Below are 24,306 nucleotides of genomic sequence, written 5' to 3'. Positions count from 1 at the left end.
GAAATTTAGCAGCATGTGCATCAGGAAAGTAAGCAACAAGAGAAAAGAATCCCCAAAACCATAAACAATCCAAACCACCCACTCACTTGCCAGTTGTTTTTTAAACTGATTTCTACAGCTAACAAAAGAGACAGATTGGGAGTCCTGAAAGATGAAGTCTGTTCTACCCACATGAACAGCACTTCCTGGAGGCAACCAGCATGTTGTTCTTTCAATAAAAAAAAAAGAGAAAGAAAAGTCATATTATGTATGTATCTCTAGATATCAAAAAGGAGTTACTAGCCTAAGGGAGAGGACAGGTTGACTGAAACTTTATATGTTCTTTATGATCCACTAATCCTGAGCTGATCATAAAAGATCACTGAAGTAAATCCTGTAGTTTAGCAACATCCTGTCTGCACTGTGGGCCATGACCTTAGCTCTGCAGTTCCCGAGCATACCTTACCTCTAAAGCTGTGTGGAGGTCTTCAAACAACAAGTTTATGGCTCTGCTCCACAGTGCTTGTGCAATACTACTCTGCTTTCAGTCACATATTTGTGTGTCCACGGCGTGCTACTGCAACCCTAATTCAAATAAAGTGGTAGAGTAAGGACCTTTTCAAAGCTGTACCAGCAAGAGGCAGTTCAGACACACAAAGACACAGAAAATTCTCTCTGGCAGTTCGAGCCAATGTAAATCAGCCCTTTCCTTGCAAAGATGCTCACAGCAACATGAGCCATCTCAAAATGAACTCCACCAAAACACGGTTTCAGTTGGATGAGCCACTCGAACTTCTCTTCAGGCAGTGTCATGACATTACTGCTGGTGCAAGCAAGAGCTGTCAATAGAAGGAGGCAGGACAGAAAGGCAGTATCCTCAGTTTAAATCTCGTTGGGCCACTCCACTTACTTCCTGAGGCTGCCATATTGATTCTAGTGTCCGGGAAATTAGTTTCAGCCATAGAAACTATTGTGACTCAAAATTTGTTTCCGTAACAGTACCGTATGAGTTGCAGCTATTCTATTTTGAAATGAAAATGTTTAATCTGCCAAGAATTGAGGGGAAACATAACATTAAAAAAAAATAATCAAAATACCATAATTGGCCTTTTAATGAATATAACACTTAAAATGTAGTTTTAAAATCCACATTGCACAACAGAATATAGTTATTTAAAATTCTTCCTTTGTTTTATTTAAAGCTTGTCCCATACCAACAGTTACAAGGTACAGAAAGAGCCATCTATAGCATTGCTCTTTCATACAGCCAAAACTGTTGCTTTCCAACCAACTATGAAGTGCCTAAGAAAAGATGAGAAAAGTTTTACACTTTCTTTGGCCATCACACCAGCTTGCTTTCATGCCTGAAACATGAATAGCATGTTCAGATAACTGAACTCTGACAATTGGAAAATCAGACTAGTTACTGCACTGTCATTTCTTTTTAAGCTAGGAGACCTTGTCAATTCTACCTGTCAAGTGAGTTTGGACCAGATTGATAAACATTTCAAGAAAACAGAATAAAGCCTGTTCCCTCCATGAAGCAGACTTTCATTTAATTTCTTTGCTCACAAGCACACCATTTGAGAGCACAGTGCAAGACTGTCCACAGGACTAGACTTTATTACTGCCATTATTCCAGGTCTTTTGCTCAAGATACTGCTGTGAGTGGGAATGACTAGGAATTCAGTTCCATGGATTTCCTGGCAGATAAGATAATACTTATGAGTTGCCTTAGCATTCCTACATTTGAACCAATATGTAGTATGATTGGCAGCAACCCAATTTCATTATTCTTAGATGAGTCAATAAGTGTGGAAAGAGAAATGAAATGGGCAGTTAATCAACACACACACACACACACACAGAGATCAGATATTTTGAGGCCAAGAAAGTATTTATATGCTGATGACTCAACTTTCGCAGCAGTGTTTGAACCAAGAACAGGAAATATACTATTGAACCCTCTTATGACAACAACTTTGATGTGAAAGGCTGAAATAGCTTATTCTCCCTGCTGTGACTCAGAAAGCTGGAACTGTAATCCTGGATTTCTTTAGAATATACTCACAAGAGCTTACGAGCCCATTAAAGGACATCAGAGAATACAAGGCTTCTGCAGGATACGTGGTAAGTAAATGTCTTTCAAAGACTATGGAAAGAAACAAAGGTGGCAAAGGGCTGGCCCTGGAAGCTCTGACACTGTTTGACATAAAACATATATAAGGCTCATCCACCTCTACAGTGGTGGACCATTGCTGCTATGGGGTAGTGGGAGAGAAGAGGTCCTCCATCCTTCTATACTGGCAGGAAAACTTATTATGCTGGAGTACAGCTGATAGCCATCCTAAAACAGATTTTCAGAATGAAAAAACTACAACATTTGAATATGAATATTTGTACTGAGGCTCAAGACAGCCACTTCTTTACAAAGTTTAGGAACTGCCTCTTATCTGCTGCCTATTGTCTGTTTTTCTTCTTGCCCAGCAGATGTCATAGAGGACGTGGTGAGAGCAATGTATAATACCACTGATCTACAGCAATAATTCTTACAGCAGATTTATGCTGGGGCAGGGCTATCAAATTATCTGTGTGTCTGATTTTAATGACACTATAAATTGGTAGAAACTGGAAATTTGTCAGTGGATTTAGATTAGTTAGCTTCAACAATTTTTAGTATGCAATACTGGCAAATCTCTAGATAAAGACAGTAAATATACTAAATTGATTGCCAGCCAAGCTTGATTTTTTTGATCCCCCAACCACTACTCCAAAAATCAACTGAAAACTTCCATTTTATGTTCAAATCAACATAAAAATTAACCCCACCCCTCCTACAATTAAGATACTGGTTGATGCAGGCTCACAGGGCATGTAACAAAATGCCAGCAAGCTTGATCTTAAAAACAAAAGTATAAGTGAATGACTTTTTCAGTACTGTTTCAGAGTCAGATAAAATAAAAGGGTATAATAAAAAAGGTGTTTGCAGAAAAAAAATGCCGAAGAAATCCAAATCAAAATAAGGAGATGTCTCTTTAGAGCAGCACGGAGAGAAGATATGGAAGCACAGGAGGTTCAAATTTGTACCAAACAATTTATTTCTCACATATCCAAGGCTGCTAACTGCTGTTAGGCTCTGTTTTATCCTTCTGCTGGAGACTGACATTCAGATTGCCCTTTTTGCCTGCTAAACAATCCAAGCAGGACAGAAGCAAATTAATGCTGCTGCAGCATGACCAAGCTGCTATCTGTCTTTTTTAATTTCCTTAATATTATCGTAATACTTGGAGATTAAGCTGTCCCTCGAGTGGGAACATCCTTCTCTCTGTTATTGGTTATCTGTACAGTTGGCTCAGTAACTTGCTCACTTGTTTCCCTCCGCAGTCTCATACTAACACTCTGCAGACCACGCACGTGCAGCCCTCTATAATCTCTTGTATAGAGATCTTGTAGTTAGCAATTGCTAGTTATTGACTTTTATGGCTCATAAAGCCACTAGTGGATATCAAATTTTATACGTTTAACTGACATCAATGATGTATTTCTTGCCCCGAATCACTACATTTCTGGTGTTTGAAAGATTAATATAGCACAACAGAAACAGGCCTTTTAATGCTGCCTACTAGCAAATGGGAGTTTCTGACATACACAAAAGGCTGTGGCAACCAGACAGCACACAGTTAAAGGACAGACACTGCAACACAACAGTTTTCAAGCACTGATACCTCTGGCAAATCAGCTCCACCGGAGAAGTAGCATTCTTGTTTTCAGGGAATAAGCCACCTTGCTCAGACTAATACTTGCCCTTTTGAAGACATGTCATCTTCCATAAAACAAAATGAGTTGCTAATAGCTTGGAGAAAGTAGCTAGAAGAAAGGATAAGAGCAAACACAGGCTCACAATGGAATGCAGGTACTTAAAAACCAAACAAGTAGTCAAAGCTTGCAAACACTAAATAGCATGACTAATTTACTGAATGTCACTGGACAGAGCAAGTTTCTTTGCTGGTCACATTTTACTCATTTTCCCTACAGAGCAATGAGACAGACATGTAATGCTCCAACAAAGCAGGGTGAGAGGTATTAGAGTTGGAATGCCCTCCTCCACAAAACTGTATGTTCCAAGTTCACAACTCTAGGCCAGGTGAGCTGGACTGCTTTTCTCTGGCTGTGGCACTAGAGTGGTGAAACAGACTGCTCTATCACACCACAGTAAGCCCAAGAGTTATGAGCAGTTGGGAAGGGTGTCTGTGCAGCAAAGCCTTCCAAGCACCATAAAAGTTTTATTCTTCAGATTACACTATAATGAGATCCTAACTATGCAAAGTTAAATTTCCCATCATGTCATAATTTCATCACATTAATTTCTCTCAGATCCCCAACTCCTACTATATGCCAAACAATCATGGCCCTTTTTTGGTGTGTTTTATCATCTCCAAGCTTCTCCTATAATCTGTAACCCATTGCCAACTAACATTTGTAAACCCTCCCCACAAACACTACTCAGGAAGGGAGTAAACACAATATTTTATGCTCAGTTGAGCACAACTAGCCTGTTTTCACACTCAAAGACAGATGGGACATTTAAAGCATGCAAGTTGTAGGCACAAATCTGCATCCCACACTGATCACCAACACGGAAATTCACTCCATTACCTACAACCAGCATTCAGCAAACCATGCGAGGCAGATTGTCCTCTATAAAACATCATGTTAACACCACTCTATAATTGCTAAGCATTTTCCAACAAAATAAAGGTTGTTGAAAAGATACTCCAATATTACTCTTTCTCCATTCACAGGACCTGAAAGGACAGCATTAATGATCAAAGTCCACAACTGCAGTTTCCCAAGTGGGAATTAACAGACTCTGGGATACCAGCACATACAGTGACATGATTTTTTCTTTTTTTTTTTTTTTTTGTATCGGGCTTCTTTAAAATTAAAATAGGACGATTCATAATTCATCTCCCCCTACCAGCTACTGAAGCACCTTCATTTAAAGATAAAAAACATTCACTTGAATATTAAAAGAACACATGGAACCAAAAGACATTTAATGATATTTGCAAAAAGACTTTCCAGCAATCATTCTAATTTTAATGATCTAGTGGATGAACCCTGCCTCTGAACAAGTCAAATGGTGTTTTGCAGCCAGTCCCCAACTCTGTGGGCTGTGTCTCCTATTTCAAACTGGCTCTGCAGCTTTTGCACTAATATTTTTCAATTTGCACCCTAGCTTTACAGCCCCTCAATTTTTAACTCTGTTTTTGATTTCTAAATGCTCTTTGTTTCTATCTATACAATCAAACACAGTGCATAGAAAATATAATGTGGGATACAAATACGTGAAAAAAAAATTTGGGAAAGTTGCAAGCAATTTTTCTAGCAAAAAAATACATGTTCAAAGAGACATAAATAAAGATTTTAATAAGCCTCACAGAAACAGGCACATGCCTACTCATTCCTTCAAATTCTCAGAGCTTTTGAATAAGACTTCTTTTATATTCATCTTAGTCCCTGAAGTTACACACGTCTTAAAAGTTAAAAAAGATAGACTTGTTAATAACACACAAATGTTCATAGACATAACATCTTTACAGATATCCTCTGTGAGCAGATCAAGCCACTCTCCATATGTATTTAAACGTAGTGGAAGGCTGGAGTTTTTAAGTTGTCAGATCTGTGCCTGGGTAAGAGGGGCTCTATTTTCACTCTTCGAGCAGCAAGAGATTAGCAGCTTGAAATCACTTTGACAGTTTCAGTTACTCTACTGCATACCACAGGGAATTTTAATTCCAACCTGTGAAATTGTAATTGCTTCTCAAGAAGAGCGGAAGGATTCTGGGTAATGGCCACAGCCAAGCTCAATGTCAGAGTTGCCAGTTGCTGCCACTCCAGATATTACTTGCTGTTATTCAAAAATCACTCCAGCTTTCCATATGGGAAGTTGAACTGCGGAGTGAAACTAGATTAACAGAAGCTGTCAGATGTTCAGAGATGTGCAAGGAATGATGTGACAGAGGTGAATGCACTCTCCTCAAAAGGTACCTTCTTTTCCTTCTTTCTCTCTCTTGCTTTATAGAACTACCTTTACATAAACCATTTCTTCTATTTCGTATTCTTTTTCTTAAGAAGTATACATTAATAGAAAGCTACAATGAAAAGATTAAATGAAAAAGTACTCCAGCATACAATGCACAAGTAAAAAATAAAGTGTGTACTTAATGTTGTTCACAAGAGATTTAAGATGTCTTTGCTATTCAGGGTCCTGTGGTTTGCAAGATTCCTCATTGGAAACTACCACAGACATTTAAGAAAAATAGTTGACGTTTTCTTGGTACCAAATGGAAGTTATATACTTTTTTTTGCTTTGAAAAAAAAGACACTGAATGTAGATTGTTTATTAGCAGACACATTCTCTAGTGATGAGTGTGTTTAGGATGTGAAAACGTGTGATCAACTGACTATGGGGAAACTTCTCCTGCAATGACCTTGATAAGTTGGAGTGCAGTAGATTTCTCACCCACACTGATGGTTTGGGTGTAAAGAGAGAATCCTTGGTGGAAGTAGGCCTCAAACATAATGTCGATGGAAAAATTAAAAATGCTGCCTGGCATGGCACTTAGAAGCATTCAGGGATCCAAATGGGGTCAAAAATCACAGATCAAATATGTTCAAGTCAACTCGTTCCATGAAGTAGATATACTTCTGCAGTTCACTTTACACTCACTGAGGCTTCCCAACCTGCACCAGTAGCCTCAGGCACCATGCAGTCTTGGCTTGGCCTGAAAGTCAAGGCGAGCTATTTCACCAGAACTAATTTGTTCAGCTCAGAGGCTTTGAAAGCTATAGTTGTACATAAATGGAAAAAAAAAAAAAAGACAAACACACTACTGCCCTACAACACAAAGTGTCAAAACTCCCTCTCAAAAATCTAAAGGAAGATAGCAAAATACTCAATAAACAACACTTCCTACTTACCAGATTAAGACAGTTTATGAATATACTGCATCTGCAGTGGGCAATGTAATTTACAAAAGTCTTCTTTGGCCTCTTTCAGTATATTGCACTATTTCTAAGGAAATAAGCTGGTCCCATTAAAGTACACGATGCACAGTATCTAAATCACAAGCTCTGTAAATCTCTGTAATAGCTGATGCAATGAATCTGTAATTGCTATGATTAGATAAGCTAGAGTGGCTGACAGAGAGAATGCTAGAGGCATAGAACATATCTGCATAGTTTATTCTCATCACATGCAAAAATTTGGCTCAGACATAACGATTTTGTCAATCCGTAGTTTTCCTGAGAATCTTGCAATCTGTGGCACTTTCCTGAAAATTTCAACTCCCTCAGTCAAGTTTGTGCTTTTTTAAAAGAATTTCTCAAATTTGTTAAAAATGTAAATTACTGATAGTTACATATTCCTGATTGTAAAGAAAAGCATGGAAAAAACCCAAACCAAACAGAGGCAAATCAAAGGCACAGTTTGGTTTTGGTTTGGATTTTATTTTTTAGAATCTCATGAATTTTGAGTCGTGGCTTAAGACCTTCCATGGTAGCAATAAGAAGTATAATATTTGCATCATCACAGACCTGATTTCCTGAAGACAGTTACATCTGTTGTTATAATTTACAGGCTGTACTGAAAGCATCATGGTGGAACTTCCTGATTAATTGCCTGTAACCATTATGCATGCCCAGCTTATAAAGTACAAAGCATTCTTACTAGTGGACTATTCGCCTGCACTGTAGAGACAGTGCACTGGTTTTGGCTGGGATAGAGTTAATTTTCTTCATTGCAACTGGTCTGGGGCTATGTTTTAGATTTGCTAACACAGGGACCTTTTGGCTGTTCCTGAGCAGTGCTTGCACAGAGTCAAGGCCTTTTCTGCTTCTCATGCTGCCCCACTAGAGAGGAGTCTGGGGATGTGCAAGGAGTTAGGAGGGGACACAACCAGGACAGCTGACCCCAACTGACCAAAGGGATATTCCAGACCATAGGGTGTCATGCTCACCAATAAAAAGATTAGGGGAAAAAGGAAGTGATGGTGTTTGTCTTCCTGAGTCACCGTTACGTGTGATGGAGCCCTGCTTTCCTGGGAATGGCTGCCCACTTCCTGCCAAAGTACTGACCGAATGAATTCCTTGGTTTGCTTTGCCTGCCTGTGCAGCTTTTGCCTTACCTACTTAAGTGTCTTTATCTCAGTCCATAAGTTTTATCAGTTTTACTCTTCTGATTCTCACCCCAATTCCACAGGGAGGGGAATGAGCGGGTGGCTCTGTGTTAGCTGCCTACTGGGGTTAAATCACGCCAGTCATGTAGGCAGCTCCACTCCATCTGGGTAGCACACAAACATCCCAAAAGTAAAAAAAACGTAAACCCTAGAGTTCCTGTTCTTAATATTTTAAACAGCCTTTGCAAGTAGAAGTTTAGATGAAGATTCAGAAAGGTGACAGGGCATGAACAATATCAGGCAGAAGAACTGGGCACACAGTCCAGCCCCTGACTGACCAGCACACTCTCAAGATGCATGGAGATCCCGTCATGACAAAAATGGCTTGAAGAAAGTAATTAGAAATTTCCAGTGTGCCCAGTGCAACCTCCCCACTAACACAGCAATAGTCTTATACACAGCATGATCCAACGCACAGCTCATAGAGATTCACATGTACTTCTCTGAGCATTGTATTAAATCTATAGACTGTATTAAATCCATCTTTTAATAGAACTCTACATATTCCCATTCAATTATAAAACCTTTAAAAGAATTTCTATGTAAAAAATAATTCCTGTTGTATTAAGAATAACTCTTGTTGCATTAAGAAAGCCTAGTGATTCACTGTGAAGTTGAGAGAGGTAAGATGGCAGGCAAAATTCTTTCAGACATGACAGCAAAATAAGTAGCAACAAATGACAAACTTTAATGGTCTTGCAGTGCTTGATTCTAATGTAAAAAGACATATCAAACCATCACACTGCACTAAGAAAAATATTTAAGAAAGCTTTAAATATTCTGACCATAAAAGATTACCAACATCACTCAGTGGAAACATTTCTTATAAACTTCATGCAATTTTACCTGATACAGTAGTTATGAAAAGAGTATGCAATGCAAATATTGCATCATTTCAGAAAAAAAAGAAAAGGGAAGATGCAACAAACTGTTCTGCCAAACAAAGATCTCAGGTTTTGACAAGATAGGTCTCCCCACAGCTTAACATTTTCTCCACTGAATGACAGGAAAGGCATAGAGTGAGTATGAATTACTGCCCAATTTATATTATTTAAAAAAAAAAAAAAGATTTCTTGGTAAAAGTGTTTCCTTTGAAGATTTTAAACAGCAGTTTTATTGTTTTCATAAAAGCCTCATTCAGTTCACAGTTCTGTTTTCATTCCACCGTAGTAAAACATAACAAGAACCGCCAGTAAAGCCAGGCTGGCAGACAGTATCTTCAGTCCACCTCCTTGTTGCCATGGGAGCTGCAAAGCCATCCACGAGCTGAGCGGTGTTTTCACTGGGATCTCAGCAGAAGGGTGTGTTTTGCAGTTTGTGCCATTCTGTGGTCCACATCTGAACTCCTGTGAAGAAATGCACATATTAAGATTGAAACAGTGTTACGTATTTCTGATTGTACATACCAAATACAACATCCTCTTTATACTGAGGTTCAAATTAATACACCTTTTTAAGACAAACAACAGTTCAACCTGCACTGCGTCATCAGGTCATCAGTTTTTCATACAGAAATCTTATCAATGCCATACAAAATCAATATTTCTAATGAAATTAAGCATCAAATAAATTAAGCTGTTAGCAACAGAAACAAATCTCCAGACCCCAATGTCATCAAAGAGAGTTGTTTGACAATTATTTTTTTATTTGGTTTGCGTTATCTCACTACTTTCCCATTTTTGGCTTCTCCAAAGGAAATGTCTAACCAGTGATAAAGGGGACCACAACACTACAATCCTTTGCACAGCAGGGCTCTTCTAAAGTCAATCATCGTCTCCTGGTGTGCCAGCTCAGTGGTGCTTGAAAATCCTCCCACAGGGCTTTTCCTTTCCTCTGACCCTCAGGAGTACTAAAACACTCACCTTCTCATTCAGCATATTGCATCCAAGTTCCCTGCTGTGCCTGCCATTACCATTCCCAACCTGACTGCAAGCACCAAGATCCCCAAGAATATGAGGTCTTTTAACTGCAGCACGTTACAGATAGTGAGTCAGTATTTCAGCAGAAAATCCCAGTGAAAAACAATAAAAAGCTCTTCCCTCTTACAACCTTGTTCAGTTCAGCATGCTAGCCTTGTAGATACTCAAAAATAAAAGCATCCATTGCAACTGTAGTCTGATGACATTTACAAGAGGTGTAAGTAGGAAAGGTGTAATTAAACAAAGCTGTAATGATGTTGCATCATAAGATTCAGTATTTCTGTTGATAATTGCTGTTTCCTTCTCTTTATTTCAATAATCTCTCAGGAAGTCAACTGAGTTCAGCTGGATTTCTAATTGGCTTGAAATTTTCCAGTTAAAAAAGATTTTTTTATCCCCCCCTTCCGCATTTCATATAAAACAAGTCAGGAACCCAGAAAGTACCTATCTAGATAATCTTGTGTTTCCAAGAAGCTGAAACAGGGCCACATGAAAATACAGACCAGATGCCCACTCCCTCTTTTACCAAACATATTTCTGGGCAAACTCAAAGAAATATCAAAGCTCCAAGAAAGGTGCCTGCCCACAAAAGTGTGACGGTACAATTCAAACTGTCTGTTACTGCCTCCTGTTTTCCATTTCTGCAATCAGTTCCATTGTAATAATAGTAAAAGGAAAATAATGATTACTACTGGTTAGGTAAGTAAGCATCAAAGGGACAAATGACAGCCTGGAGTAAGTCCTACTCTAAATTAATCTGAGTTATTGCTGAATTAGATCTCAATTCACACAGGCAAAGGGTTACTAATCAAGTGAACTATGAAATGAGGATGACTTGTCATACATACTGCACCTAGAACATCATCAATTGGGTAAACAAAAGAAAGGCAATAGGTAAGAAAACTGGGGTGTAGTTCTTTGCAGTGTGAGGCATGATAAGAACAGTACTCCAGGACTTCAGTCTATACTGTGACAAACATGTTACCTTCATCAAAAACTAGGAAACTGCTTCATACTGTTATTAATTACAATCAATTTCTAAGGCATCTGAAATTTTAGTACCTGGCCACAGCTATTTTATCCTCCCAAATCAAAGCTGATTAACCTCTGCCTGCAGAATAAACTGGAAAATGTACAGGATTCTTTATAAATTAATTCCTTTGCAATTTATTCTTTCTAGACATTTATAAAGCCTTTCTTCTCTTTGCAAGTCTCACAAATCTCTACCAATCTACAGAGCATAATTTATGGTAATGACCAGCTTTTACCTGTATTTTTGTTACATTAACACTAAGGCTAAAGTGATTTAAAAGAATGAATAAGGTTGTAAAAATATCACTGTAACTAAAGCCTGATTTCTTCTGATATTTATTTTTCACTGATTCATGACTTAAAATTTGCCTGACTACAATCAGACTACCAACTCCTAATTAAATATTTCTACACCACATGATAAAAGTCCTGAATATTTAGTTGCATAGGTCTAGATGCTATCCCTTAGCAAACAGATAAAAAGGGCCAGTACCTCATAAATGACGTAATTTTCTCCTCAATGCTCAGCTTCAGTTCCTACCTACCTGTATCTGTGAGACTAGGGATAGCCAGCAAAACGCCACAAACACGAGTTACAAGTTGTAAAATGTTTTGAGAGAGTTTTTTTCTTTTCCCCTTCACTAACAGTTAAACACATCAGTGTCTCACGCACCCATTCATGTTTCTGTGCCGTAGTTTTCAGTACTGATTTAACTGGCATTTCGTTTATGTTTTACAGCTTTTCTGTTTTCCGACGTAAAACCAAACAGTCTCATCTTGCTGGTATAATTTTGATCATGCATAGCCTACACAGCCTTTTTTTGTTACCATATTGTTTTCTTATGCCTCTATTGCAACATGCAATGCATATGCATTAGGTAGTGCTGCACGCTGCTTATAGGACAGAATGGCAAAACAGATTTTAGCAAGGTTTAAAAAGTTCCAGCAGTGGTGAACACCACTGGCCCTATGACCAGTTGTCCCAGAAGTATTTCATCTGAGTCAGCTGGTAAACCTGTGAGACCCACTTTTAACTTACTTTATCATATTTCCCATAAATGAGATGATCATACTGATACACTAAACCCCATTTTTTATTTTCTTTCCGTAGATGAGATTTTATCTCACAGTATTTAATTAATATCAAAACCTAGTTTGGTTAGAGGTACAATTATCACAATTTCACTGTTCTTTTGTTTTCTTCCTATCTTACATTTTCAACTCTGATGCAGTTGTTTCTATTGGTAGTCACATTTTCTAAATTGCTCAAAACTTTAGTTTTTTCCAGTATCTCAGCTCATATAAGAGAATATCAAACAATTTAAACCAGAAGCTTTTTTTCAATGGATGCATACATGAAATACTACTCCTATTATCTTGCTCACATGATTTCTTTACAAATTTTCTCATGGATTAAACAGTTCTTATATGGACAAAACCTCAACAGTTTGCAAACTGAAATGACCCTTTTCTTAAAGATGCACTTCACAGCTTACCACTTAAAACACTACTGCATTTCCGTTTGATAATGCATATGTCTTCAGATGATCCTGACAAATACTTTCTTACAAGAAAAGTAAAGAATATGTTAATCTGATCTGTATTTTCTAAGAACTATTTGCTAGATTGGCCCAAACTTCTGCCTTGCAACACTGACACATGGGTAATACCACTGGCTCCCTTGAAAATTTCCCTCATTATTGTCACAGAACATGTATTTGTAAAAAAAGGGTACATCTGGTTCCCTGCAAACGAAAGGCTCCTTTAGCAAATGGTAGTCTTTTGTCCCCCTCCCGAGATTCATACAAGAGCATTTAAAACCAGGATAATCACTCAGAGACACCTGCAGGTGGATGCCTCTTCCTAATAGTCTGCTGTGCAGCTCTGCAGGACATGGCACAAAACTCTCAGCAGGAAGAGGAGTCTGCTAAGCTGACCATGTTAATGCACTCTTGTACTCCTGAACTAAGGGCTGAGTGGCCCTCACTGCAGTCTGGACAACAGTGAAGGGCCTGCCAAAAATATAAGCAGTTCTTCCTAACACACAAGTATCATATAAAACAGATGTATTAGTGAAAAATACTACATATATAATCTCGTTTGGGCAAAAGGGCTTCTGCAGGCTCTGTCTGAGGAATTAGTTTTCAGGTGAAGTATACAGTAGTGTATATTGCACTCACAGAGAAGGAGGGGAAAGGATGAGGCTTCAGAAACTAAAACTAAAATTAAGCCTTCTAGGGTAGACAAGGCAAATTACAAGAGATTATGGGGGCTATCATATCAGCTTCAGAGTTTGCAATACTGTAGAGCTTTATTCTGAGATCCTCCCATACCTGTTTTTTTTCCCTAAAGCTTTCCATATACTGTGCCTCGAAGAGCTATCCAAATCACTTGCAGAAAAGATCTTTCATGTTTTGTGAGGAGGGCAGTTTTCTACAGAGAACAAAGTTTATTAGAGCTCTTTCATGAACCTTTGGTGTAAAAAACCTGGGTTGAGGCAAAGAACTCATTTTTTGAACTAGTATTTACACTGGTCCACTCCCCGTGCTCTCACTTCATAGAAGTATTAACTCTGAGCAGCCCTTATTTGTACCTCTAGATAAAATATTTACAGTACACTAGCTTTTCAAGGAAATCTTTATGTCATTTTTGTTATATTCTGAACTGATATGGCTGTGATATTTACCATACACAATCCTTACTCAGAGTGCAACAGTTTCTTAAGCTGAGCTCAGAAATCACACTTTTGTAGCTGCAAGACTCAGGAAGATTACCATAATGAGTCAGTTCAGTGGAATTTAGAACTAAATTCAAAGCCTCTTTTAACCAAAAAATACTTGGAGGAAACCCTAAGGTAAAGAAATTCCAAAAGTATATGTTTATACTAGTTTCAGTCTTGATAGGACACAAACTCTTTGGTAGACTTATTAAGGAGCATTGCTCTCACTAAAAAGGACCACTAAAAAGGAAGGAAAAGGTACTCTAAGATTTCACACCATAGACTATTAATCAAAATAAGGGGAAGAAGGGAAATTATGAAACTGAAATGTGAAGACAGACACTTTGAGCTAAGCATCTTGTATTTCCATGGAGGCAGCCTTTCATCTTGTTTTGGCAGTCACAAAGTAAACACAAGACTTTGCTAATAAGGTATAATATAAATTATTAAAACTTCTGGTGTATGATCAAATGCATTTCAGATTATTTTTTGAATAATTCTGCCTTGACGACTGCCAGGAGTAATAAATTTTGTGTACTCTTCCACAGACCCATTGATTGCTGTCTTTCTGAAACTCCAGTCCTAGAACTAAACCACCGTGCATGAAAGAAATATATAATCACATCAAAACCTAAGACTTGGCATCTGTCGATCATAGGCTAGCTTTTTGTAAGATCTCACTTCATGTTAGTCAACAAAGACATGAGAGAAACTCTTTAGCTCTGAGCTGAGGTTTTAATAGATTCAAAACATTTCTTACATGCAAATTTCTTTTATGGCTCAGGGGCACTGTTAGAGCTTGAAGTGTTAGCTAACTGCTGAGAAAAACTCCTTGGCTGAGTATATCTCAAGATAAATTAGACTTCTGAATTTTTTAGCCCAACCAAGTACATTAGACCCTTATACTACCGGCTTTAAAAATATGGACTTTTATATAATCATGCACAACAAGTCTGTGTGACAAATTAAAAGAAAACATGTTAAAATATGCATTACATATCCTGCTGCACCATTTGAAATTCTGGGCCATTACACTTTGAAGGCATTTTTCAGATTTAAAAAAACAAACAGTTACTGAAGGTCACATAGATTACACATCCAAAAAATATGTAAATTGAATTTTATTGAATAGTTCCGGAAGACACATTTAGCTCTGTAGGTATTAAGAGAGCTCCTTTGATTTATTACTTGAAAAATTCCACCAGCCTTCTGCAAATGTGGAATGCTGACCTTAATTGACAAAATAAATGGCATAGAAAATGTTTTTTCCTAAAGGAATTAACACAGTAATTCCTATAAGCAGCATCCCTGCCACCATGTATTACAATGTACAGTGCTATGCTGTTAAGAGAAAATGCTGTCTACAAGCATGCTTGTGTCAGATGTTATCAGCTGTAAACCATTCCTAGGAATTCAGTGATTCCCAATTCCAATTTTAAGAAATGGGAAACCTTGAAAAAATAAATAAGCTGGCACTTTTGCAAATGAATTTCATATTGTTTCTTCTTTCTGTGTGCATATATACGTGTGTGTTTGTGTATGTGTGGGATATATGACTGTATGATTTAATATATAAGTGAGGGAACAGAACTGAGCCGAAGGATATACAGATTTATTACTAATTTCTAAGTAAATGGTCAGAGTCTTAGCAATGATTAGAATTATTAATCATTAAAACTGAAGCTATAGCAATAAAACAAATTAAGCAAAGTATCTTGGAAATAGCTGTAGTCACTTAAACTGTCTTAATGGCTCTCATAGGATCCTGGGATAATTCAGACTGTGTCTGGTCCATCTTCCTGCTCAAAGAAGGGTCAGCTATGGCCTAGTTTGCTGAGGGATTTAAACAGCTGGGCTTTGAAAATGTCCAAGGATGGAGACTGCACAACCCCTCTGGGTCTTTCTTCCCCTGCTTGACCATCTTCACAGGGAAAATGTTTCCCTTCATATCCAGCCTGAACCTCTCATTTCGACTTAGGCCCAGTCTCTCATCCTACCACATGTGCCACTGTGAAGCACTTGGCTCATTCTTCTCAGTAACCCTCCCACAGACACGGCTTGGCCTCCGTCAGGGTGTCCTCAAGCCATCCCTTCTCCAGATTCGAACAAATCTGGTCCCTCAGCCTCTCCTCAGAGGCCAAGTGCTCCAGGACCTGAACATCTCTGTGATGCTAAGCTGAGCTCATTCCAGTTACCAATTCCTAATTTATGTCAAGATCACTGCAAATGACCTAGTCAAATCAGATCAGCAATACTCCTAGCAGCTGGATCATGGCCAAATACAAACACACAATACATTTAATAATGGGAGGATATAGAGATTGATTTATCTTAAGCTCATCTATCTTAAATATGGCAGTTTCTTCCAGTTGCCATCCCTTATGGAGACCATCTTTAGAGGGCCTACTTCTAACCTGCATAGCAAGTCAGCAAAATCATTTTTCTTTCCAGTAACACCTGCATGATCTGTTTGATTCCTTTGATCAGCATAGAAAAAAAAAACCCTTTCTCATTACTCAACTACCTTTTGCCTTGATCACTACTACAATCCCTTCTGTCTCTTCTGTTTTCTTTCCTTCTGCTTCTCCCCCCTCTCATATCATCTGACCATACAGCCTCTCATAATAAACAGAGGCAAAGATGCCAGTAGGAACACAAATTTGGAATGACATGTCATATCATGACTTTCTGTCCCTGTCACACAGACATGTATCTGGAACTTCCTCCTCCTAAATTAACATTAAATTTAAAGTTGAATATCCCTATTTAAAAGTATAAAATAATTCAAATTTCTCTCTGTAAATTCCCACCATTACTGTAAGGCTCCATTGGTGTTTTTCTTGGCAGGTACCTCTCTGCTCTCTTCCATATTCTTATCTAAGGGTAGGCCCTTGCCTACCTACTTCTTTTTCTTCATCCAAACAGTCTTTAAGGGTTATTCCCTTAATCAGCCCTCAAAATTCATAAAACACTTAGAAGCTAGACAGAAGGTGGAGTAACTGGAGCTTATTAAATTACTTCCTTTTTGATGTACACTTTGAGGAGGAGTGAAACAACCAAAAAGCTCAACTAACAAAAGAAACAATAAAAAGAGAGAAACAACCAACTGAGAAAACACAAGCCAAAAACCACCTCCAAAATGTTTAAAACACAGTCTTGTGCTGTTTTTCATTAAACCCACTTGTTTTAGCCTGTTTCTTTATATTTACTTATAAATGCTTCCAGCCAGGAGTTGACTTTTTTTTTTACTTATTTGTATTTTATGCTGCTATTAAGCTTGGTGACTAAGTATGCTTCCACTACACAAGCAATGCACTGTCAAAATAACTTGCCATTCAAAGTCAGACACGACATTTTTAAAAAATAGTGTGATGTCTGGATTCCGAGCCTTTTTTTTTTTTTTTTTTTGTAGTAAGGTGCGGGGGGGTGTGTGTGGGTGTCAATCACTCTGCCCGAAACAAGGGACATGCAAGCCAGCATTCCAGTCAGCACTTGCAACCACAACAGAACTGAGAGACCTTCTAAATGGAAGAAGTTTACGATTCAAAAATCACAGTCATCCAAGTAATGACTTGAAATGAAGAATGAACCTAGCAGCACAACGTGGACAAATTCAGGATAGGGTTCTGTCACTATTTATCTCCCTGTGCACAGCACGGTTTTATGAAAGAGATGGCAGGTATTTGCTCTGGGCACTTATCTGGTAATTAGCTGGCTAACAGACAAATCTGTTTCCTAGAGATCACCAGCACAGGCTTCACGGCTTTGAAAATACATTACAGTGAATTACAGGATGTACATTTAGATGTAGTAACACTAGATATAATATTTCAGTGTGCATACCATGGCCCGTCTTACTGGATATCATTCCAAAGGATTCCATCTTGCTCCTTCTTTAAAGGATCACAGAGATTTTTTTGTTGGTTTTTCTGGTTGGGTTTTGTCGGGTTTTTTAAAATAACTATTTTAAGATTATAACACAAAAATTTCCCCAGTTTGTTGGATGATGAAAAAATGACAAAAGGCTAGCAGTATGTGAATGTTTGAAGACTGTTCTACAAATGAGATTATCAAATGAAATATGATTACATTTTTTACAGAGCTTTCAGAGATCATCACCTTTTTTGCTTCCCTTTTAAATCTTGAAATAACAATGACAATTATATGGAGGTCAACTGTAGCTACAGGCAAAGACACAAAAGGTTTCAATCAGAAGGAGTACCCCAGTAAAATGAATAGCTAGATCTGAAAATGTATATTCATGTCACGAGAACCACCAATATAACTGAATGATATTCACGTATCAACAGTGAAATGAGTAATACTGCTTTTACTCAAGGGATGTTCTCTCTCAAAATCAGGAAAAGCTTTTAAAGATCTTTCACGTGGAGCAAAGTAGAATAAACTGATATACATATTCTTGGCTAAAGCCTTCTCCCTAATCCCAGAATATGTCATAATCCTGAATTTATGGTGTTTTCATATCTTTCTACAGAAGCAAACATTAAAATGGAATGTTTCACAGAGACTTATATTATATAACAACCCCAGAGACAAAAGGATACAGCCCTCATGGATAATAAACATGGTTAAAAAAATAGCATTTTATATATTTTGAAATGATACTAGGTTCCAGAGTTTCAAATTCCATAGCAGTAGGTATCTGTGGGATCTACATGCCTCGCTCGTTTTACAGGCAGAGAAACAAATACAGAAGATTGAAGTGCCTCCAGTGCCACAATGCATAAGTCAGCAATCAGGCCTCTACAACTCCTGCCTCAGATTCCAGTTGCCACTAGAAGCCAAGATAGCCTGTAAAACCTTTTATCTCTGTTAAGTTTTAGTTCTAAACACATTTTCTTAAAGCTAGGCAGTGCCTTAATATGTCGTCTCCTGAAAATTTCTCTTACATTTATTTTTACAGATTTTTCTGTCTGGTATTAAACACCTCCAGTTCCTGGGAATGCAAATGCTCACCAAGCACAGCCGGAATCAGACCTTGGAGAAAAGAAGGATTTCATGTAAGCCTGAAATTTAACAGTTAATAAAGTGTCACTGATCTTGACCAATTTTGTGGGTTCAGTGATAATACAAAGGTTTTCTTTTCATATTGTCATGGCCTCTTTCCTTAGTTGTTCTAGGAGGTCTCCCACACTGCCAGTTAGCATAGTTTTGAGCACCTAAGGGAGTGTCTGGAAATCTGAGTCTCCTTTTTAATTTCACACTCAGTCAAGTTCAACTGCAGTTAATGGAGGACTCTCTCATGGAAACATCAAACAGTGGTTACTTTCTGTGATTAGCAAGCCTAACTGCTCTAACACAGTCTCTCTATCCTCAGTCTCTACAAATGATTCGTCAGCCCTTCCCCACAATAAAGATTACATGAGAGAAACCTTTCCTGGCTTGGTGTCTATTTTATGCTAGATAATCATGATAGCACCTTGGCGCTCTGTCTAAGACATCAAAGAACAGTAAGTATCCAATCTACAGGCTGTAACGAATATCTACCCTCAGGAGAGCATTTGTATCATTCACAGGGTGGTCTGACTAGACAACCAACTTCTGTAGCTGTAAAAGATTGAAGTGCCTGTGCACGAATTTTTGTCCTGTCACGCTCAAATACTGGCAATTTGTACCCACTGGACCTCAGTCTTCTCCCACACTGGTTTTACATGGAGTGCTCTATCAGATTGTATCTGATAATTCCTAGGATTAGCTAATGAGGAGAAAATCAGTTCCTCTGGAATTAGCCATGTAGTAAAAAGTACTGATTTCCTCTATTTCTTTGAGACTTCATCCCCTGGAGCTGGTTTCTCTTAAATGCTGAACAGTCACTGCTGCAACTTGCTTGAATATATGCTACAAAATTTTAATAATTCGTAAGTATCTAGTCCCAGGTATCTTTAACTGACCACCATCAAATTTGTTTTTCAGACTAACCTTCTAGTGAACACTTTGAACATCTGCCTCATCCTCACTTGTTAAATGGGAAGACAAAAGCTGCATTTCAGGAGGATAATAAACACAAACTTATTATTGTTTCTGAAGCACTCAGAAATTTAGTTATGGGGGTCATAGGAAAGGTTAGAAAGAAATTAGTAATTCCCTTGAAAGTGAGGTTTGAACAGCATGTAGCAAATAACAGTCATTACATGATAAACAATGAAGAGGAAAAATACCTAACAGTACCTTATTAAATTGGATATTAGGAATCTTTTTTTACCAAAAAGGCTGTTAAGTTTTGGAATGGGCTGCCCAGGGAGGTGATGGACTTGGCAGGGCTGGGTTACTGGTGGGACTTGATGATCTTAAAGGTCTTTTTCAACCTAAACAATTCTGATACGAAATTAATAGTTTCAGCTCTGTGCACAGGGGAAACAAATTTGCGTGCTGATGTGTGCGATAATACTGCATGAACACCTAATTAAAGGCTGAAATATAGTACTGTTGGCATTTACATGGAAATGAGGACCTAAAACTCTAGAATTTCCTTAGTTTAGAGTAATTCACTTAACACTCCAAATAACTCGTGCACACGAGAAATAGAATGCTTACATTCTTCTTGTTATCACATATTATAGGTCTTCAGTATCACTGTAGTGTTCTTTTCTCTATTTAGAAAAGGCTACTGGCTTGTAAGAATACAACCCATAGTATTTGAATACAGCTTTCTTTGATGTTTTGTTGTTGTTTTTGTCTCTAGGTGAATACAACTATTAACATCATTTTACTGCTGGGCAAGTGGTGTACACACCATTTCAATATCTCTGCCCATCCTAGTAATATTTGAGCTTACTCACTTAGTTCAACAATAGGAGAACAATCCAATAAGAGTCATGTCAAGGGCTGGTAAGAAAACCTCACCCAAATCTTAATCACTGCTCCTGCTGAGGGGAAGGCCAGACCCCAGCCTCAACAATCTGTTTTATGCCATCACCCTGCTGACCAACTGGTACTCCTAAAACTCCAAATCACACACAACAGTTACACAAGCTGGGAAAAGAAATTAAGAAAAATGGAGAAAACCACAAATAAAACAGAAGACAACCTGAAAACGGCAAACATATACCAGGTGTGTCTACAGGGGTGAGAAATGCAAGCCCAGAGGATAACTGTGGGGCTTAATGCAGTCTTCTAACAAACTGATGGGTTTGGATTTTACAGTGCTTCATGTCTCCATACTACAGCTTAGCAGCACTACAACAGGATTTTTAAATCACACAAGATACTCTCCCAAGTATAATTCATTCCTTTCCAGCTATTAAGAGCTGCACATCTGGCTTTCCCCTGTGGTTCTGTGACAAAATCTGATTATGCTACAGAATCTTAAGCACTCCTCACTGAAAAAATAATGAACTAATGTTTCTTTGGACAGAGACACACGAGCTGAAAAAGAAAAAGAATTCCTGTCATTCTAAGCACCACTTCCATCATTTTACCAAATTAAAGTTCTTGTATTTTGAAAAAACTATCTGTGTCAGAAATGGATATTCACAGCTGTCCTTTTTGTATGATAATTATGTTATCTGCACTTATCAGAGATTTTGTATGTGAGAATTGCAAAATAGTTTCCATACGGATAAGATAAATCACAGTCACACTGACTGAAATGACTTACAATCACATATGAAGTCATGTCAAAACAAGGACGAGATTTTTAAAAAAAAATTCTCCAGTCCTGATAACAAGACCCTTTATTGAGGACCAGAGATCCATCTGGTCGCTATTATGCATAGGTAGTTTTTGTAGCTATGTGATTTCTTTGACAAAAAGAGCTGAAATGTACTGCCTACACATCTTTTTTCCATCAAAAGTACTTTCACAAAAATTTCCAAGCCACCCCAATCCAAAATGGAGCATTTGCTCAAGTTCTGCCACAGTATACATATACAGGTATGAAGAAGAATCCATCATTTGAAAGCCAAGACATCTAGTGAATAATTTTCTCCTATAATATTGTTCCAAGGGCCCCTTGGTTCTACCGAGACTAAAGAAAAATAATGGTCATTTCCATGGGGCTTTTCCTTTTTATTTCACATTTGACATCTGGCTCTCTAGCCAGTCAGGTTTCATTCCTCTCACTATTTATCAACCCTCCTTACATCTCACGTTGTAGCACTTGGGTGGTCAGACCTTTTTGAGAGGTCACATGAGTCTACCAAGACCCTTACACCACCATGCCTTGCCAATCACACCCCCAGACATAAATGCATCATGTGACTAATTCATAACTTCTAGCTCTCCTTCTCCACATGTCACACATGCTCCGCCATATGTGACACCAACCTAGTAGCAATTGGAAAAGAAGGTATTGGATAATGCCAAATGAGGCAGGTGAGCTCTTTAGGCTGTCCTATGCCAGAGGCTGGCCATTTCTGCACTAGAGTAATGACAACATGCTCACACACCTGTGGAGAGGGCTTCTTTATAGGCCAAGAAGCACAAAACACTGTTTCTACTGGTAAGACCAGGTAAAAAGGCAAAATGAAAACTGTCATAAAGAAGACATTGATAGCACAGTAAAATCAACACCCATTACTGCATTTGTTCACTTGAGTTGAGCCAGAAATAACTATTTTATAACTATAACTTGGAAATAAATATTTTGTTATGGGTTGATGGCTACCTAGGCCAAAAAGGTTCTGCCATCAGGTCCTTAATTATTCTGTGTGATTGCCATCACCAAGAATAACTAAAAATGTAAATTTCTTTTTAAAAAAAGTTTATCATTGAAAAATTTTTAAATTTATGTTTTAATTTTACAAAGGATTTGTCAGCCCTTCTCTACAATAAAGAATACATGAGAAAAATCCATATTATTTCCTTTATACCTCAGTGGCATTGATTACCATATAGAAGTTCTCTATCAACCTGCACCTCAGGAAGTCTTCCATCATCCCCATATCACCATTGCACAATCAGAGCTCAAATCAGTCCAGCAGTTTAATTACCTAGGCGGCCTCATCTCGGATGGTAAAATTGACAGAAAGATAGACAACAGGTTAGCAAAGGCATATAGTGCTTTCAGAAAACTCCATAAAAGAGTATGGTGTAATAAACACCCGAAGAAAAGTACCAAGATCAGTGTTTACAGAGCCATAGTGCTGTCTACTCTCTTGAATGGTTCTGAATCATGGGTCATCTACTGCCACCACCTGCATCTCTTAGAACGCTTCCATCAACGCTGTCTCCGCACAATCCTAAACATCCACTGGTCAGATTATGTGACCCATACATCTGTTCTAGAGCAAGCAGCAGTCACAAGTATTGAGGCCATGTTGCTGAGAACACAGCTGCGATGGGCAGGATGCGTCTCCAGGATGAAGGACCACCACCTCCCTAAGATCCTGCTTTATGGTGAACTTGCCAATGGCTGCCACAAGAGAGGAGCCCTGAAGAGAAGATACAAGGACTCCCTGAAACAACATCTCATCCTTGGCCATATTGATCACCATAACTGGTCTACTCTGGCCTCCAATCGGGAGGCCTGGAGACACACCATCTATAACACTGCTGATGCCTTTGAGAAAGCACGCAGGATCACCCTTGAGGAGAAAAGGCAACACAGAAAGAACTGTGTCTTGCAGAATATTCCACCTAAGGAGTCTTTCTGCTGTGCCTTTTGCAATTTGACATGTCTATCTTGTATTGGTCTTTTTAGCCACCAGCGCGCTTGTAACAAATGTGGATAGAGCCTTTCTCAAATCTTTGTTCACGAAGCCTAGCCATGATGACGATGATGAGTTCAACTTTGGTTTTGACTTTACACCACTATACTCTACTGAAAAATTACTTCATACCAGTGCTTGTGATCTCAACAATTAAAAGCTGAAGCAACAGTGAAGTACATATATCTTCCTCACAATAATTCCAAAACCTCAGGTTTTTACAATATCTAGTATGGAAGAAATATGTCCTAGATAGCAATTTAATTATTACACCAAATCTGGGTCGTGATCCTGACTCCAGTAAAAGAAATGAAAGCAAATATGCTGAAATTTTAGAATCCCGTGGGCTTGAGTTTTGAATACAGAAAAGCTGTGCTTTAAGCCCTCTGACTCTTTTGGAACCTCAAAACATGAACTGTTTCTGATGCTAATCTGCAAATTTGCTTAGAGTCAACTCCCTGCGAAAATGAAGAACAAGCTTTGGAACATGTTGTGATAAAAAAGAAAGGTATAATACCTAAAGGACCATGCAAACAGATGTAGCACTAATTTTAGTTTAGTGGGAACATGTACAAGATTTGAGCTATCTACACTTAACCCTATCATACCACCACCATAACCTTTCATGCTAACTTGAATACATCTTTCAATGAAAAATTCTTTCATCCCAATGCTGAATCAGACAATTGCACCAAATCTAGTAGTAATTTCTGGATTTTTGCTAGTATGAGTGACTGACATTGGAATAA

The 24,306-nt window shown here is 38.2% G+C and overlaps 1 protein-coding gene across 1 annotated transcript in view; it reads right to left on the bottom strand.

Annotated features, from left to right (window-relative positions):
* Nucleotides 1-8,883: 8,883 nt before the first annotated feature.
* The window catches only part of CDKAL1 (CDK5 regulatory subunit associated protein 1 like 1), a 411,527-nt gene continuing 396,104 nt past the window's right edge, over nucleotides 8,884-24,306 (bottom strand). The window contains exon 16 of the mRNA XM_064665704.1: nucleotides 8,884-9,565. Coding sequence (XP_064521774.1) covers nucleotides 9,362-9,565 — 204 coding nt within the window. The 3' untranslated portion in view covers nucleotides 8,884-9,361. The remainder of the gene's footprint in view (nucleotides 9,566-24,306) is intronic.

Source organism: Pseudopipra pipra, chromosome 1 (genome assembly GCF_036250125.1).
Source record: "Pseudopipra pipra isolate bDixPip1 chromosome 1, bDixPip1.hap1, whole genome shotgun sequence".
NCBI classification, from domain to species: Eukaryota; Metazoa; Chordata; class Aves; order Passeriformes; family Pipridae; genus Pseudopipra; species Pseudopipra pipra.
The sequence above is the reverse complement of the archived record's forward strand: the minus strand, read 5'-3'. Positions and strand labels throughout refer to the sequence as shown.